Below are 19,164 nucleotides of genomic sequence, written 5' to 3'. Positions count from 1 at the left end.
CCTTGGACCTGATTCGGGTAAATGATGGCCCCACACACATGGGGGGAGGCACACTGGACCTGATTTATATCTCTGGTCAGTGGTTAAATGATCTGGAATTAGATGATTTAGTAACAGAACCGATGTCATGGTCCGATCATTTTCTCCTTCGACTAGACTTCCGAACCGCCATCCACCATCGCAGGGAGACGGAACCTATACGGTGGTTCCATCCCAGGCGCCTGATGGACCCTGAGAGGTTCCGGACGGAGCTTGGGCCATTCCCTGAGGATCTGGCCCACGGCACGACTGAGGAACTAGTTGCGGCCTGGGAGCGGGCCGTGGCTGGGGCCTTGGACCGTGTCGTGCCTTTGCGACCTCTGACCCGGCGCAGATCTCGTCCGGCCCCTTGGTTCTCCGAGGGGCTGAGGGAGATGAAACGCCGGAGAAGACGCCTAGAGAGTACTTGGAGGTCCAGTTGTTCCGAAGCTGATCGGACACTAGTTAGGTCCTATTCTAGGACCTACCTAATGGCAATGAGGGAGGCGAGGTGCTCATATGCCTCCACCCTCATTGCGTCGGCAGATAACCGCCCAGCCGCCCTGTTTCGGGTGACCCGCTCCCTCCTTCATCAGGAGGTGCGGGACAACCCTTTGCAGGGACTTGCTGAGGAGTTTAGTGGTTATCTATACGATAAAATCGCTCAGCTCCGGGATGGTCTGGACCGAAATTGGGATGATCCAAGCGAGGGAGAGGAGACACGTCTTGTTGAGTCCATTTGGGATGAGTTTGACCCTGTGGCTCCCGAGGACGTGGACAGGTTGTTGGGGAGACTTCACGCCACTACATGTTTACTGGACCCGTGTCCTTCCTGGCTGGTACTGGCCACTCAGGAGGTGACACGAGGCTGGCTCCAGGAGATTATCAACGCTTCTTTGTTGGAAGGGGTTTTCCCTGCCGCCTTGAAAGAGGAGGTGGTGAGACCCCTCCTCAAGAAGCCCTCCCTGGACCCAGCTATTTTGGGTAATTATCGTCCAGTCTCCAACCTTCGCTTTGTTGCGAAGGTTGTAGAGAGTGCTGTGGCGCGACAGCTACCCCAATACCTGGATGAAGCCGTCTATCTAGACCCGTTCCAGTCCGGCTTCCGACCCGGGTACAGCACGGAGACAACTTTGGTCGCATTGGTGGATGATCTCTGGAGGGCCAGGGACAGGGGCTATTCCTCTGCCCTGGTCCTATTAGATCTCTCAGCGGCTTTTGATACCATCGACCATGGTATCCTGCTGCGCCGGTTGGGGGGATTGGGAGTGGGAGGCACTGTGTATCGGTGGTTCTCCTCCTATCTCTCTGACCGGTCGCAGACGGTGTTGACAGGGGGGCAGAGGTCGACCGCGAGGGACCTCACTTGTGGGGTGCCGCAGGGGTCGATTCTCTCGCCCCTTCTGTTCAACATCTATATGAAGCCGTTGGGTGAGATCATCAGTGGCTTTGGGGTGAGATACCAGCTGTACGCTGATGACACCCAGCTGTACTTCTCCACCCCAGGCCACCCCAATGAAGCTGTTGAAGTGCTGTCCCGGTGTGTGGAAGCCGTACGGGTCTGGATGGGGAGAAACAGGCTCAAGCTTAATCCCTCCAAGACGAGTGGCTGTGGATGCCGGCACCCCGATTCAGTCAGCTGCAGCCGCGGCTGACTGTTGGAGGCGAGTTATTGGCCCCAAAGGATAGGGTGCGCAACTTAGGTGTTCTCCTGGATGAACGGCTGTCGTTTGAAGATCATTTGACGGCCGTCTCCAGAGGGGCCTTCCACCAGGTTCGCCTGGTTTGGCAGTTGCGCCCCTTCCTTGATTGGGATGCCTTGTGCACGGTCACTCATGCGCTCGTTACCTCTCGCTTGGATTATTGTAATGCTCTCTACATGGGGCTCCCCTTGAAGTGCACTCGGAGGCTTCAGTTAGTCCAGAATGCAGCTGCGCGGGTGATAGAAGGAGCTCCGCGTAGCTCCCATATAACACTGCTCCTGCGCAGACTGCACTGGCTACCTGTGGCCTTTCGAGTGCACTTTAAGGTGTTGGTTACTACCTTTAAAGCGCTCCATGGCTTAGGGCCTGGGTACTTACGGGACCGCCTGCTGTTACCACATGCCTCCCACCGACCAGACGCTCTCACAGAGGGACTTCTCAGGGTGCCGTCCGCCAAGCAATGTCGGCTGGCGGCCCCAGGAAGGTCCTTCTCTGTGGGGCTCCACCCTCTGGAACGAACTTCCCCGGGTTTACGCCAAATACCTGACCTTCGACATTCCATCGCGAACTGAAGACACATCTTTTATTCGCTGGGCTGGCTTAAATTGATTTTAACAAATTTTTAAATTCTTAGAAATTAATTTTAAATGGGTTTTTTTAGCTTATTATATATTTTACTTCTCAGGCCAATTTTAAAATAAGTTTTTTAACTGCATTTTAAATTTGTATATTGTACCGTCTGTTTTATTCTTGCCTGTACACCGCCCTGAGTCCTTCGGGAGAAGGGCGGTATAGAAATCAAATAAATAAATAAATAAAAATAAATAAATGTCCAACCAACCATCCAGCAAAGAACTCTTCCCCAAAGCCCCTACTTGCAAGGCCTCTTGGGTATGGCTGGAGGCCACGTTGAGATGAAACTTCGGGCTGGCTAAATGGAAATGGGTCTGCAGAGGTGGAGGGTCCCTTGACTGCCGCTACCTCTGCACCCGTCTTCCATGGCTGCTAAGGAGGGTCGTCCTGGAAACTTGCCTCCCCGAAGCGCTCCCACAGCACGTCCATAGTGTAGCTACCAGGTGCTATCGAGTAGCTCCACTCCCCTTCATCATTGTCAGTCAGATGACTCTTCCACCACTCAGTCAAACACACTCCAGAGGGGGAGGGGTTGGTAACCTTGGACCGGGACCTCCTATCGCACCACTCCCCTAGGGATCCCGGCTCCTGAACCACCTCTGCTCAAACCTCTGCTGGCTGGGCCATCTGACAGACCTCATGCTCCTTTGGTCTCATTACCACTAAAGTGCTGTCCTCCATGGCCTCTGGCATGCCCCCCCCCCGAGCAGTTTCTGCCAGGTTCCCCATGTCCAATGCTGACAACTTCCCTCTGCCATCGTGCTACTACTCCCCTACGCTGGCAGTCCACTGGAGAGGCTGGAAAAGAAAAGTGAGTACTGACGTTCTCTCAGTGGTTCGAGGCCCGACCCAGGCCGAACTAAGCAAGCACACTCAGGAACTGTCAAGCCAGCAAAAATTTTAATCAGGTCAGAGCCTCAGTACACAATGAGTCCAATGCAAAGTCTGGTGTAAAGTCAGCACTGTAAGCGTCCACCTCCCAGCGTGTTGTAATGCCATAGACTCATGCCCTCCAGCTGGCCAGGTACACCCAGCTCACATCCGGTGAACATTCCAGGGCCAGAAACGTGAGGCTGCAGCTGCGCAGGGCGCTTGAAGAGCAGCGGTTGGACCCTTTTCTGGCAACGATGGCGCGTCCACGATCTCTGCCCAATCAGCTGGCAGGTGGGTGAGTGGAGGCCTCCTGGCCGGTTAACAAACAAGAAATGTCATTCTGGTGTCACCACACCCATGCTGGGGACCCAATGAACAGCTGTTCGGCACGGCCAAAAGTAACTGCTGCCGCTGAAGCCTTGCCTGCTGCTCGCCGCGCCGTCCACGTTGGTCCCACAGCTCAGCCATCTGGCTACCTCCCCCCCCCCCCCCGGTACGGCAAACCTGAGGCTGGGGTTCAACAGGATGCAAATGACCAACTAACTGCAAGGAATATAAATCCTTCCATTCCCCACATCCTGTCAGAGGTGAAGAAGCTTCTTGGATGAGAAGAAAAAAGTCTTCAAAGAAAAAACAAGAAAGTCCAATTGCCTCCTGAAAAAGCACCTTTGGGACAACCATGACTGGGAATCTCTACAGACTTCCAAAAGAGAGGAAGCATATCTGCACCAGCCTAAAGTGGTCAAAAATAGTTGGTTAGATTTCATTTCCTATTTTTCAAGTATCCTAGATGATGTCCACAGCAAAAAAATTGATTTCTAAGATGGAGAAAGAACATTAAAATTAGAATAGAAAAATTAGAAAATGAGTTTAAGCTGCTTCAGATGTAGTCTGTATCATAAGGAAATGTCAGGGGCATGATCCTGCTGTAGATGGTGCATGTGAAGAGAAGCTTAGAAAGGGTCCTGATTATATTAGCAAATGAGCAGTGATACATTTGATTCCCTAAGACTGATATTGATTCCTATACCTCAAAACAATTGAAATAAAAAGCTGCCTTTTTACATAAACTAATATGTGGGTCTATTCATGTTCCAGCTTCTATTAGATTCTAAGATAAAACTGTATAATTAGGATTTATCTTTCGCCCCCTGCATGCTAAGAAGAACTTCAACTGCTTAATTCTAATATGGATTTTATCACAGGCAGATGTTAACATCACAGAAGGAGATTAAAGAAAAAAAAGCAGTCCTTGTGACAAATCATGGATCTCTGATTTATTTAATTATTTAAAACATTTATATAACCAGCCATCTTTTAACTGATTTTGGAGTATAACAGTGGGCTACAGGTTGTGGCGTGATGCTCATCTGTAAGCCAATCCTGACTCCCTCAGTCAAATTCTATCGATCTTGTTGCTCAAGTCAATGAATTACCTTGCATAGGATGAAGCTTGAGGACGCCTTCCTAGTGCTATACCAAATAATTGCATACTAATGTGTATGTGCACCAATATGTGGGCATTAAGTTAGTTGTAGGCTAGAAGGTGAAGGGTTATAGGATTATATTCTTATAAAGGAAATGAGTGAAGTTCAGACTTTTAATAATAATGCTGAAATTTATATTCTCTTTGCAAGCAAAAACCTGAACAAAAGGAAGCAGATAGAAGGAAGAGCTGAGGCTTTTTGTATATCGTGCCACATAACAATTCATTTCTGGAAAGCAACACCAGCCCAAAACCCATCTAGGGCATTACAAAAGCTGATTTCCATAGCTAGGGTAAAGATTGGATTGCAGGAATAAGCCATTTCTGCCATCACTAGCCAAAGATCAGGAATAAGGTTCAAGCTTACTTTTCTTCTTTTTCTTTCCCTCATTTTTATTTGAAAACAAAAGCTCTACGTAGGCTGTGGCAAAAGGTTCAGTTACCTGCATATTTTCCTGAAGTTCTATCTATTTTGTTAGTTTGAAATAAATGATCTGCAAATTTCAAAATCTTGAAGACACAGTTGATCTGGGTCACCCAGTATTTCCCCACATAGAGGACACACCTTTGAAAACTGCCTGATCTATAGAAAGATTTTAGTGAAACTGAAAATGATGTGGAAAGAAACATAATAGATTATAATCCCTGAAACCAGAAAGGTGTTATTTCTCATTTCCCACAAACTAAACGTTTTGTAGTATTTTCCACTTCCTTTTTTTTTTTTTAATTGGGGCAGTCCATTTGTTAAGCTCATGGAACTGCCACATTTGACTTGGACTTCTGGGACAGTTTAAGAGATACAGTCTTGATTGCAAAAAGAAACCATTTTATCATTTGAAGCAGGGTTGCTTCCTATCTCTTATCCATCTCCAAATTCTCAAACACAAGTATCTGACTTCAATGTATCTTTTTTGTTTCAACTTCTTATGATGCCTCCTGAAACTAGGACAGCTTTCTACTTTCAAAAACTGCTTCTAACCACCTGAATGTTCCTGAAAAAATATTAGCTTTTTAGTTAATTATAAGATCCTAAAGAGGAGGAAATACTATATGCCAAAGACCAACCATCATTGCTGCAGATACTTTAATACTGAAGAAATGAATCAATGTCAGACCAATGAAAGAAGAACTTGAGATGTCTCACCTAAAATACTGAGCTATATCAAATTCATTTGATTTTCACTATGCTCCAATACATTAACTAAAAAGATATTCAAGATCATTTTGTGTAGTGCTTTAGAAAATTGCCATGTCTATTTACCTCAATACTACAGTACAATGGGACCAAAATAAAAGTGCAAACTAGAAGTGAATAATCCCTGGTTTGTAATGTATTTTTGAAAACTTGTCTACTTCCATGCCCAGTTTCAGGGTGTAGTGCTGGCATGCATCCAGTTTCAGGATAAAGTGCTGTCATATATTCAATCTTCAAATGAATTCTGGAATTCTAATCCTGCATTCTGGCCTCCTCTTTTATCTAAATTATTCATTCTTAAGAGTCTGTTGATAAAGTGTCAAGAAATACAGTCCTATATATTGTGGGTGGGGTGGGGTGGTGGAGACAGAATATCCTCTTTGAGAGGCACTCTTGATTTGGAAGTTGTCAAATACATTAGGGATCATGAATATTCTAGAATTCAGGTGTCTGTGCAACTTACTCTATCCATGAACATTCAGGAGCTGAGCCCCAGATTTGGATTGTAATTTCCTGTGTGGATTCTATATAGCTTTGCTGTCTGCCATACAAATGTAAGATGGGAATTATAAATTACTTTGGAACCATTCTATAGTGACAGTTGTATACTTTTGTATCCTTTCATCACTGATTCTGATGCATACGTCTACTGGGGCTTTCATTTATATAGAATGAGCAAATCCAGAAAAAAAATGAATCTCTTTGATGAGATAATAATTGTAATTGCTTAAAAAAACATGGAGATTGTTACACAAGAAAATATTAGTTAACTACATTGGAGTTACATATGCTTTTAAAGCTGAATAAAATTCAATTGAAACCAGCAACAGAAACTGCAAAGTTTCCTGATAGAATAACGAAACTCTTGTAATTGCAGAATACTTGGAGGAACTAAGATAGCAATACATTAGCAGATTTTAAAATACACTTCTGGCTGGCACAGACTTTACTACTTCTGGTTTAACCTGATGCCCCCATAGTCGGCAATGAAAGAACCCAGACCAGTCCCAACAACATTACTGGAATACTTTTAAAGAAAAAAATGCTAATATTATTGTAGAACAACCAAGCTGATAAAGGATGTGGTTGGAGGCACTGGATAAATTTAGACTGGAGAAGATTGCAGAGGGATTGCAACTACCTTCAATATCTGAAATGCTGTCATGTAGAACCCTTTGGGTTACTGGCCACAGTTCCCCAGGGCATTTTCGGTTTAGGCTGTAGGACAGGCCAGACGTCTGGCTTCTGCACAGGAACCTGCACATGTAATCAGTGGTGAAATCCTCTGAAGTCCTCTACCGGTTCTGTGAGTCTGCTACTGAGCGTGCACTTTGCGCACATGTGCACCTGAGGTGTGCCCACACAGTGCTAAAAAGGGAACATTTTGAAGCCTTCCAAGTCTGCAAAGGTAAGTAGAACAGCGAGGGGAGGGAATCCGCTGTGCCATGCGATTTAGATTAGCTAGAAAGCAGGAAATCCAACGATTCTAGTTAATATAAATTGCATGTCACAGCTAATCATCGTCCAGCTGATCATCAGAAATATCGGTTTGCCCAAACTGGTAGCATTTTTACTACGGATTTGGGAGAACCGGTCCGAATTGGTAGCATTTCACCCCTGCATGTAATGCTTGGCCGATGATCTCTTAAAACACAGACTTCAGGGGATAATTAGAACTGCAGAAAAAATAATTGCTACCAACCTGCCTTCCATTGAGGACCTGTATACTGCACGAATCAAGAAGAGGGCCATGAAAATATTTGCAGATCACTCGCATCCTGAACATAAACTGTTTCAACTCCTACCCTCAAAACGACGCTATAGAGCACTGCACACCAGAACAACTAGACACAAGAACAGTTTTTTCCCGAAGGCCATCACTCTGCTAAACAAATAATTCCATCAACACTGTCAGACTATTTACTGAATCTGCACTACTATTAATCGTTTCATAGTTCCCATCACCAATCTCTTTCCACTTATGACTGTATGATATAACTTGTTGCTGGCAATCCTTATGATTTATATTGATATATTGACCATCAATTGTGTTGTAAATGTTGTACCTTGATGAAGGTATCTTTTCTTTTATGTACACTGAGAGCATATGCACCAAGACAAATTCCTTGTGTGTCCAATCACACTTGGCCAATAAAATTCTATTCTATTCTATTCTATTCTATTCTATTCTATTCTATTCTATTCTATTCTATTCTATTCTATTCTATTCTATTCTAAAATGTTTGTCAAATTTTATGTGGACTTTGTATATGCAGGTGTTCAGCAGTCTTTTGAAATGTTTATTATAAAACCTGAGATTATTTTGCTTTACAATAAAACATAGTTTAGAATCCCATGACATTTTCTAATTTGATATTGAAGTTACTAGTATAACACTATAAAAATAGCAGCAAGGAGAAATGGAATTACAAGGATTTTAAGCAAAACAGAAAAAAAGAAACACTTCTGAGAGTTGGGTACAATTCGTGTCCTTGTGACCTTCATTGTTCGGTCCCACTGGGTTAGGATGGCATCTCTTGCTCCGTCCCATTTCCCTGGCCCAGTGAGGCGAAATTGATATGGACTGCAGGGGCCAAAGAAGACTTTCAGTGCCAGCCAGGGATCCGTCAAAAAGAGAAGTGGGATGTTGGGTTTGACACCTATGTTGGAGGCGATTTCATCCATATAGTCAATGTAATCTGTTTGCAGGGTGTCACTCTGGCCAAACCTTAAAAGAAAAAAGAAAGGAGAAAGTTTGTAGAAGCATTTCTAAGAAGAAGGAAAAATTAAGGAAATCTTCACTCTCCTTTATTTAATTTTGGTTTCTGTTAGGAAGCCATGAGCCAAATATATATAAGGAAAGACTATTATGGTATAGGATCTTCTGCTTGAGTAGGGAATTGGACTAGAAGACTTCTAAGGTCGCTTTCAACTCTGTTATTTTGTATTATGATGAAGTAAGCTGTGGGTCATGAAAGCTTGTCTTTAAATAAAATGTCTTAGTAGAAAAATGCTACCAGACTTCTCTAGAATTTTTACAAGGAGAGATTTTTGTTTTTTGTTCTTTCTCAACGTTAAGAGTATCAAGACAAAAGATAGTTGTAGACTGCCCCCAAGGTGGCTGCTGATCATTAAGAGGCTTTTTCGTTCTTACTGACAATGTGCTGTTTTTGCTGCCAAAGCTGATTGTCTGGCACTGCTGCTCTCTGGATTTGAATGGGAGCTCTGGTTTTTTTTTTAATAATCTTTGTTCTCTCTGTAAGGAAGTATGGCACATTTCTGGATGGTGAAGTGCTTTCATTTGATTTACATTAATACTGGACTCTCACCGCAGGATTTTTGTATTTTTTGAATTCACAAAATATTTGAAGTTTATCTCTTTTAAATTTTTCTTTTAACCTTGGATTGAAATATCCAGACAATATATTCTTGTTTCCTTCTGTTTTAGTGTTCTTTGTTCTCTGATCAAGTTACACAAAGTACCAATATATCAGATTACAAACAAGCAAAGGTGGCTTGTTGGGTAATATCATGGTGAAATCAGAACCGGTTTACTGCTGGTTTGCTAACCGCGCATGCGCACCATGCACCAATGCGAGGCGTGCATGCCTGCGCAGTGAGTACCAAATGCAAGATGTGTGTGTGCGCACAGCACACACCAAAAGCAGGCTTGGAAAGGTAAGTAGAACAGTGCTGGGGGGGTGATCAGCTGTGCCGCGCAATTGTCCAAGCCTTTTTTTTAACCTTTTAAATGCATTTTTTTACTACTGGCTGGAGCCAGGTGAATAGATAGTAAAAAAATGCTTTTAAAAGGTAAAAAAAGCCTCCAACGATCACGCGGCACAGCTGTGATCATCGGAGCCTTTTTTAAAACCTTTTAAAAGTATTTTTTTACTATCTTTTCACCTGAACCGGTTGTAAAAAATGCCTGAAAAGTAAAAAAAAAAAAAAAAAGACTCGCGATCGTCAGAACTTTTTTTTTTTACTTTTTAAAGCATTTTTAACTACCAGTTCCAGAGAACTACCAAGTGCTCAGCTGATCGTCGGAACTTTTTTTTTTTAACATTTTTTACTACCGATTCGGCGACCCAGTAGCATTTTTTTTACTACTGGTTTGGGAAAACCAGACTGAACCAGTAGCATTTCACCCCTGGGTAAGATGCATCTTTAGTTGAAATGTTTTTTTTAAAGTTTGATGAGATGATAACGGCCATGGAAAATATGCAGAGACAGGTAGTTTTGGATAAAGATTCACAAAAGAACTCTGAACTGAAAGTTGCAAATCAGAGAGATTTCTCCATAGATAGAGAACTAACTGAGTTGATCCCATGTGTCGCTTTGAAGTCCAAACCTACATAGCCTTACAATACTAGGAGTCTGACCGAATGGGAAAGTGACAAATTCTTTTTTTTTTCCTATGAAGACTGAGGGAGATTGGAGGATTTATTACATCTACCTGGAAACCATTTCTATTTGGATTTTATTGGGAAGATAAACACACTGTGGAGACTGAATCTATTATATTTAATTAGATAACAATTGATAAGAGATGGCATTAAGAAACAAATGTAGATATTTGATCCAAAACAAATGACTTTTAACTTCTGGGATGATTTGTGATAGATAAGATGCCGTGGTAAACTTTCTTCAAGTGGTTTACAATAACTATTTGTTTTGAAACTTTAATCTTGGTCCTTTTTTATTATTATTCTTTTTCCTGTTAACTATTTTGTCATTAATATAGTATATAGAAGACAGGTCAATCAATAATTTGCAAATAGATTTACTAGTTTAAAAATGTGCGTATTGGGGGTGTTTTGCAAGGAGTGGGAATCTATATTGTAGTAATGAATAATGAGTATATGTATTTTTTTCCCTGTTTGATGCTCTTTTTTAATGTCTTGATTGTTTTGAGTCTTCTTTTATTTTTTATCTTTTTATTTTTTTTGGCATTTTGTATTTCAACTTTCTTTTGAAGAAAATAAAATAGAATGAAGACAAAGATAGTAGTGGATTGTCTCCAAAGTACTTTTAGTATTTTAGTAAATCATCCCAAAAGTTAAAAGGACTTTTAGGACTTGAACTGATGGTATGAAAATTTCTTACGTGAGTAGAGATTTAAAAGGTCATATCTGCAATACATACCATTTGAGCTTCTTCCCCATTTTCTCATCTATATCATCCATCATGGTGTCCTTTGAAGGCAGCTTACATAATCCTGTAGAAGAAGGAAGAATTGGCTATGATTTCTTATGATAATAAGAAATGGCTTAGGACCCGGGTACTTACGAGACCGCCTGCTATTACCCTATGCCTCCCACCGACCCGTACGCTCTCATAGAGAGGGTCTCCTCAGGGTGCCGTCCGCCAAACAGTGTCGGCTGGCGGCCCCCAGGGGTAGGGCCTTCCCTGTGGGTGCATCGACGCTCTGGAATGAACTCCCCCCTGGCCTACGTCAAGTGCCTGATCTTCGGACCTTCCGTCGTGAGCTAAAAACATACTTATTTACTCAAGCGGGACTGGCATAATAGTTTGATTTTAAATTGGGGTTTTATTAATATTCTTAAATATTTTAAATTTAATTTTAATTATTAGCCGTTTTTGTAATTTTGCTATGTTTTAATTTGTTTTAATTGTACATATTTTGTATTTTATCTCCGGCTGTACACCGCCCTGAGTCCTTCGGGAGAAGGGCGGTATAAAAATTTAATAAATAATAATAATAATAATAATAATAATAATAATAATAATAATAATAATAATCACTTTTTTCACAGATACATTAAGCATATCTGGGTTTAGCTCATAGAATCATCCATTGTAATGTCCTTCCTATTAATGACTACTTCAGTTTCAACTGCAATAATACAAGAGCTACCAATAGATTTAAACTTAATGTCAACCGCTCCAATTTGGATTGCAGAAAATATGATTTCTGTAACAGAATTATCTGTGCTTGGAATGCATTACCAGACTCTGTGGTCTCTTCTCATAACCCCAAAAGCTTTAACCAAAATCTATCCACTGTTGACCTCACCCCATTCCTAAGAGGACTTTAAGGGGTGTGCATAAGAGCACAAATGTGCCTACCGTTCCTGTCCTGTTGTTTCTTTCCCTATATATATATATATGCTTATACTTCCTTGTTTCTCCTCATATATATGTTTATATATTATGTAATCTTTTTGTGTGATGCTTGTGTATATTGTTATGACAAAATTAAATAAATAAATATCCTTCTACCCATCTCATTCATACATTCTGCATTATTTTAAGTGAAGTGACTTCATAATATACAACCTGGATTTTCAATATGATTTGAGAAGCTGGATATAGGCAAAAAATTATCAAAAAGAAGTTTTAAAAAACAATGGTACTTGAAGAAAATATTAAATATGGATAATCATTCAGAATATTTTGACCCTGATCTGACAAGGTAACTGCAGTTACCAAAGCAGAAATTTAGATTCTGGTCATGGATCATTCATATCAGATGTTAATTTTTACTCTGAATATAAGCCAGCTCTGTATGATTCATGTAAAATTAGGACTAGTAATTGTATTAATTTGAAGACATGAAAATATCAAGTAAGATGTATATCAGGGGACATCTTTATATACAGCATTATTACTAACCCTTAAATACTCTTGTAGCCCAGCGAGCCTGAAGCTCAGCGGTTGGGATAGCTGATCCAAGAGATTGGACTAAGCCAATGACTGCCATGGTTGGTTTCTCCAACAGAGGGGGGAGGATACTTTTGTATAGGGTGACTTCATTATTTCTACTCTTTATAATGGATTCATCATCCATGAAAGGGTAGGCAAAGGTGTAGCCTGTAGCAAAGATGACATAATCAAGGCCTTCTAGCACAGTCCCGTCTTGAAATATTGCAGAGGTTTCTGTAAATTGTTTCACATTGGGTTTAACCACAACAGTGCCACAGATAATGCGGCTCGGGAGGTCATCATTGAAGACAGGCTCCTTTCGCAGAATCCTAGGCAGAAAGAGAAGAGAGGGGGACCTTTAGGTTGGCAGATATCACTTTTTTTAAAGGGTCATACTGTATATCTTTATAACATATACTGTATGTTATATAGTTGTCTCAGGATATGTCAGGTACAAAAAACAAGGTCCATATATCAAGTTTCTGAATTATTGATTTATTGTTAAAGCCTATGCACAGGAATCTTTTAGACCACAGCTGTCAAACTCCCAGCCCACGGGCTGGATATATGACACGCTGGCCACCTGCACACCTGGTTTAGCAAAGGGGGAAAAACGTCCAGATTTGTCCAGACTTAAGTTTGACACCCCTGTTTTAGACTAACTTTCTGCACCTCGAAAGAACTAGATGAGGGTCAACAGCTTTCAAGGGAGGTTGGGCTTCATTCTTTTGTGGCTATATAAGGATTCTAAACTGATGTCTCATTTAACTCATCACCCTGACTCTGCCACTCTCTCTCCTACAGAAAGAGAGTTGTAGGGGGATCATTCTTCATTTTCTTCTTCTTGGAAAGTCTTCATCCTTTCTACCTGATCTGCAGCAACAGAATGCTGATACATGCTCTTTATCAACATTATTGTTCTTTTTGAATAATTCGATCAAATGCATTTGCTTGTTTTATGATATATGGATTTATTATATAAATTCTCAGTGGTTTTATTCTTCCCCAGTTTTCTTTTTTTCATGTTTAAATTATTTACATTGCACTGTTCTACTGTTTGATACACATTCAAACATACACACATCATTGTTTGAGAGCAGATTTGAAAGAAAAAGAAGACTTCTACCTGGAATTTCAGCTTAGCTTCAAGAGAAATTGTCCATTTGTTGATGATTTTCTTAGCCAGTTGTTACTTTTAAAATTGTGAGTGTGTTTAGTTAAATACATTCATGAATGATGCTAAGTGTTACCTGATCCAAAGTGCAAAACCACAGGCTCTGAGGTCTTTTGTAAATATGATCCTAGAGCTTGCTACCAAATTACAATTTTAATGTGACAGAGGGAAGGAATTATTATATAGGAACTATCATATATTTGTAACTGAATTTAATTTAATTTCAGTTTCAATTCCTGTCTTGGCCTCATTACTTTTGGGATGTGACCCTAACACACCACTGAAAGGCCGAGTGTATCCTTTGGCCCTGAAAAGCTGTACATGTTTGACTTGCCAATGAAGCCACTTAAGCATAAACTATTTGTAATATGAATAAAAACCAGGTCATGAGAAAAAAACATAAAAGAATATGTCATATCTTAAAACAGTAACAAGGAATATCTGGGTTGTGGGCCAAATCCAGGGAATTCCCCTAAAGCTCCGTCTTCTCTCCCAAAGTACTGCATTTGCCCTTCAGATTCATCAGATCCATATTTGCAGCCACTTTCCATTTTATGGTTCAGCCACCTTGCATGAAACATTTTATGTTCTTAGTTACAAGAATGGACCTTGGTAAATATGTAGTCCCACTACCTGCTCACTTCAGGATCTATAGCAGGCATGTCCAACCTGCAGGCCATGGGCTACATGTAGCCTTGGACAACTAATAATGTGGCCCAGCAAGATCATAAACCTTTAACATTATTGTGTGATATATATACATTAACTATATTATATTACCTTCCCACCAAAGGTGGTCCCTATTTTTTCTACTTGCATTTTTATGTGCTTTCGAAACTGCTAGGTTGGCAGACGCTGGGACAAGTAACGGGAGCTCATCCCGTTACACAGCAGCACTAGGGATTCGAACCGCCGAGCTGCCGACCTTTCGATCGACAAGCTCAACATCCTAGGTGGGAAGGTAACAGAGTTCCATGCGCCTTTGGCGTTGAGTCATGCCGGCCACATGACCACGGAGATGTCTTCGGACAGCGCTGGCTCTTTGGCTTTGAAATGGAGATGAGCACCGCCCCCTAGAGTCGGCAATGACTAGCACGTATGTGCGAGGGGAACCTTTACCTTTACCTATATTATATATTTTATATGTGGCCCATGCAAGGCAAAAGATTGGACATCCATATTTTATAGCATTCTTGACAGCTTCTCTTAGAGGAGGGTTTCCCAAATTATAAGCTGTACCTCTTTTGGGGAAGTGCAGGCATTGTCCAGGAGAGATGTGAAAAACCTTTTAGTTGTACATTACTACAATAAACCCACCTTTCCCAAAGTTTAATTGTGTTGTGTTCATTTTGGTGTTTGGATTTTTAAGGGAGGCGTGTGTGTATGTGTGTATAATGTATGTAGATATAGATATAGCCAACAGCAGGAAAACTGTCCAGTGGGGTACTGTAGTAGCCTGCAGTCTAGACTAAGCATGTAAGTTGTTGCCAAGTGACACAATCTGGACAAGCAGCAGGAGCATGGGACAACAGCAGCTTAAATGGTAAATACATATCTGCTTCCCATGAATGGGATTTTCAGGCAAGCAGGTACTAACACAGCTCTGAATGAGCCAATGGGCAGATCAGGCCAACAGATTTATGAGCAGACCGGTTTACTCCCTGGCTAATGCCTCTCCATCTTAGCCAATACTGTAGAGAAATCAGGTCAATTTTTATTTTTTTTAAAACACTAGTCCACCCATTTAGGTAATGCTGGTAGATTAGATCAACTGATCATCCTAACTAGATTGACCTGCATAGTGCTGCTATTCTCTTCCCAAATCATGATCCTTTCTTCTAAAACTTGGCAACTCCAAATCTCAACCAACAAATGCTCTGTCTTACACATTGGAAAAAAGAATCTGAACACTAAATAGAAGCTCGATGGACACTACCTTATAGATGACCCCCACTCCTTAAAGACCTTGGAGTTTTCATATCAAATGATCTAAGTGCCAAAGCCCACTGCAACTATATCGCAAAAAAGGCTTTAAGAGTTGTAAACTTAATCTTGCATAGCTTCTTCTCCAAAAACACTACACTACTAACCAGAGCATATAAAACATTTGCTAGACCAATTCTTGAATACAGCTCACCTGTCTGGAACCCATACCTCATTTCGGACATTAACACAATTGAGCATGTCCAGAAATACTTTACAAGAAGAGTTCTCCACTCCTTTGATTACAACAAAATACCTTATGCCACCAGACTTGAAATCCTGGGTTTAGAAAATTTAGAACTCCACTGCCTTCGACATGACCTGAGCTTAACTCATAGAATCATCTGTTACAATGTCCTTCCTGTTGAAGACTACTTCAGCTTCAATCACAACAATACACGAGCACACAATAGATTTAAGCTTAATGTGAACCGCTCCAATCTTGATTGCAGAAAATATGACTTCAGAAACGGAGTTGTTAATGCCTGGAATGCACTACCAGACTCTGTGGTCTCTTCCCAAAATCCCCAAAGCTTTAACCAAAAACTACTTACTATTGACCTCACCCCATTCCTAAGTGGTCTGTAAGGGGTGTGCATAAGAGCACAAACGTGCCTACCGTTCCTGTCCTAATGTTCCCTTTGATTGTATACAATTTCATATAGTTATTACATAGGTAAAGGTAAAGGTTCCCCTCGCACATACGTGCTAGTCGTTGCCGACTCTAGGGGACGGTGCTCATCTCCGTTTCAAAGCCGAAGAGCCAGTGCTGTCCGAAGACGTCTCCGTGGTCATGTGGCCGGCATGACTCAACGCCAAAGGCGCATGGAACACTGTTACCTTCCCACCAAAGGTGGTCCCTATTTTTTCTACTTGCATTTTTACGTGCTTTCGAAACTGCTTGGTTGGCAGAAGCTGGGACAAGTAACGGGAGCTCACCCCGTTACATGGCAGCACTAGGGATTCGAACCGCCGAACTGCCGACCTTTTGATTGACAAGCTCAACGTTCTAGCCCCTGAGCCACCGTATCCCCTAGTTATTACATACTTATGGTTATATATATGCTTATATATCGTATAGTTATTTCATGCTTTTGCTTATATATAATGTTGTGACAAATAAAATAAATAAACAAATAATACACAATCTCTTCGTTCTCCCCCCTCATCTTGTTTTATAGAAATCAATATATAGTGTTAATTAAGAAGTCAGGTTATGTGAGAGAGAAGGATTATAATTGTGTTAGATTTTTAAAATTTAATGTACGACTGTTTGTTTATTGAACTATACCTTGTGTTTGCTCCGGGAAGTCGGGGGGGAGGGGTTTTTTGGAGAGAGGGGGAAGGAGGGGAGGGAGGGAGGAAAAATTTAATTGTTGTAAAACTTTTCAATAAATATATATATATATATATATATATATATATATATATATATATATATATATATATATATATATTTGTTTTCTGAGGTTTTCACGGTGTTTGTATATAGGTCTTTGGTTGTTGGGTTTTCTCCCGTGTAAAATTGGAAGTGTCTTGGCGACGTTTCGTGAAGTCTCATTCGTCATCTTCAGGCTTCAACCGTGCTTCTGGGAGCAATGTGTGATCGCAGCTGTTTCTTCCTTTTAACTGCTAGTGGGGTTTGAACTGATTGGGTGGGAGCTTGGCTGTGCTCTGATTGGATGGGGGTTTTTGTGCTCTGATTGGCTGGGGTGTGTCCTGTGTTGGTGGGGGCTTGGTTGTGCTCAGTCTAGTCTGTGTTGCAGGGGATTTGAGCTGGTGAGCTGCATAGCTGTTGTTTGGCTTTGTGGTGGTGCTACATCTTCATAGTGGGTGTCAGTCTGCTGCATGTATGGATTGGAGGGTTTGAAATGGCTAATGTTGCAGCTGCGGTCTGGCTTCTGGTCCTTGGTCGTGCTTCATGATCAGTGTGGGTTTGGGTCTGCTTTCTGGGTGGATGTGCGGTGGTGACATCCTGTGTGGACCTCGTGAGTGTGGGTCTGGTGTCATTCCTCGTGTTAGGGACTCGTTTGTCAATAAGGCGGGTTTCAAATGGCTGGTAGGCGGAGGTGTCATCTCGTTTGTTCATGCTGTGTGGGCGTTTTTCTATCTCGATGGCTTCTCTGATTATTCTGTTGTTAAAGTGTTCAGTTTTGGCGATAGTTCTGGTCTTTTTAAAGTCAATATCATGTCCTGTGACTTTAAAGTGTTGGACCAGGGAAGAAGTTGGTTCCTCTTTTTTGAATGAGTTCTTGTGTTCTTCAATGCGTGCACTTATTCTTCTGTTGGTTTGTCCAATGTATGTGGTGGGGCAGGCGGTGCATGGGATTTCATATACTCCTTGATTTTCTAACTCAATTTTGTCTTTGGGGTTTCTTAGGATGGTGGATATTTTTCTGTTTGTGCAGAATGCTGTCTTGATGTTCACAGAATGCTGTCTTGATCCTCCACAAACACAACATCAAGACAGCATTCTGCACAAACAGAAAAATATCCACCATCCTAAGAAACCCCAAAGACAAAATTGAGTTAGAAAATCAAGGAGTATATGAAATCCCATGCACCGCCTGCCCCACCACATACATTGGACAAACCAACAGAAGAATAAGTGCACGCATTGAAGAACACAAGAACTCATTCAAAAAAGAGGAACCAACTTCTTCCCTGGTCCAACACTTTAAAGTCACAGGACATGATATTGACTTTAAAAAGACCAGAACTATCGCCAAAACTGAACACTTTAACTACAGAATAATCAGAGAAGCCATCGAGATAGAAAAACGCCCACACAGCGTGAACAAACGAGATGACACCTCCCGCCTACCAGCCATTTGGAAACCCGCCCTTATTGACAAACGAGTCCCTAACACGAGGAATGACACCAGACCCACACTCACGAGGTCCACACAGGATGTCACCACCGCACATCCACCCAGAAAGCAGACCCAAACCCACACTGATCATGAAGCACGACCAAGGACCAGAAGCCAGACCGCAGCTGCAACATTAGCCATTTCAAACCCCTCCAATCCATACATGCAGCAGACTGACACCCACTATGAAGATGTAGCACCACCACAAAGCCAAACAACAGCTATGCAGCTCACCAGCTCAAATCCCCCTGCAACACAGACTAAACTGAGCACAAACAAGCCCCCACCAACACAGGACACACCCCCAGCCAATCAGAGCACAAACCCCCCCCATCCAATCAGAGCACAGCCAAGCTCCCACCCAATCAGTTCAAACCCCCACTAGCAGTTAAAAGGAAGAAACAGCTGCGATCACACATTGCTCCCAGAAGCACGAAGCTGAAGCCTGAAGATGACGAATGAGACTTCGTCGAAACGTCGCCAAGACACTTCCAATTTTACACGGGAGAAAACCCGAACAACCAAAGACCTATATATATATATATATATATATATATATA

General features: G+C 41.8%; 1 protein-coding gene across 1 annotated transcript in view; it reads right to left on the bottom strand.

Annotated features, from left to right (window-relative positions):
* Window positions 1–3,225: 3,225 nt before the first annotated feature.
* Window positions 3,226–19,164, bottom strand: part of LOC131195443 (flavin-containing monooxygenase 3-like) — a 34,030-nt gene continuing 18,091 nt past the window's right edge. Inside the window, exons 7-9 of the mRNA XM_058177351.1 lie at window positions 12,545–12,903; window positions 11,054–11,126; window positions 3,226–8,636 (exon numbers count right to left, since the gene is read on the bottom strand). Of these exons, the coding sequence (XP_058033334.1) occupies window positions 8,294–8,636; window positions 11,054–11,126; window positions 12,545–12,903 (775 nt within the window). The 3' untranslated portion in view covers window positions 3,226–8,293. The remainder of the gene's footprint in view (window positions 8,637–11,053; window positions 11,127–12,544; window positions 12,904–19,164) is intronic.

This window comes from Ahaetulla prasina, chromosome 3 (genome assembly GCF_028640845.1).
Source record: "Ahaetulla prasina isolate Xishuangbanna chromosome 3, ASM2864084v1, whole genome shotgun sequence".
NCBI lineage: Eukaryota > Metazoa > Chordata > Lepidosauria > Squamata > Colubridae > Ahaetulla > Ahaetulla prasina.
The sequence above is the reverse complement of the archived record's forward strand: the minus strand, read 5'-3'. Positions and strand labels throughout refer to the sequence as shown.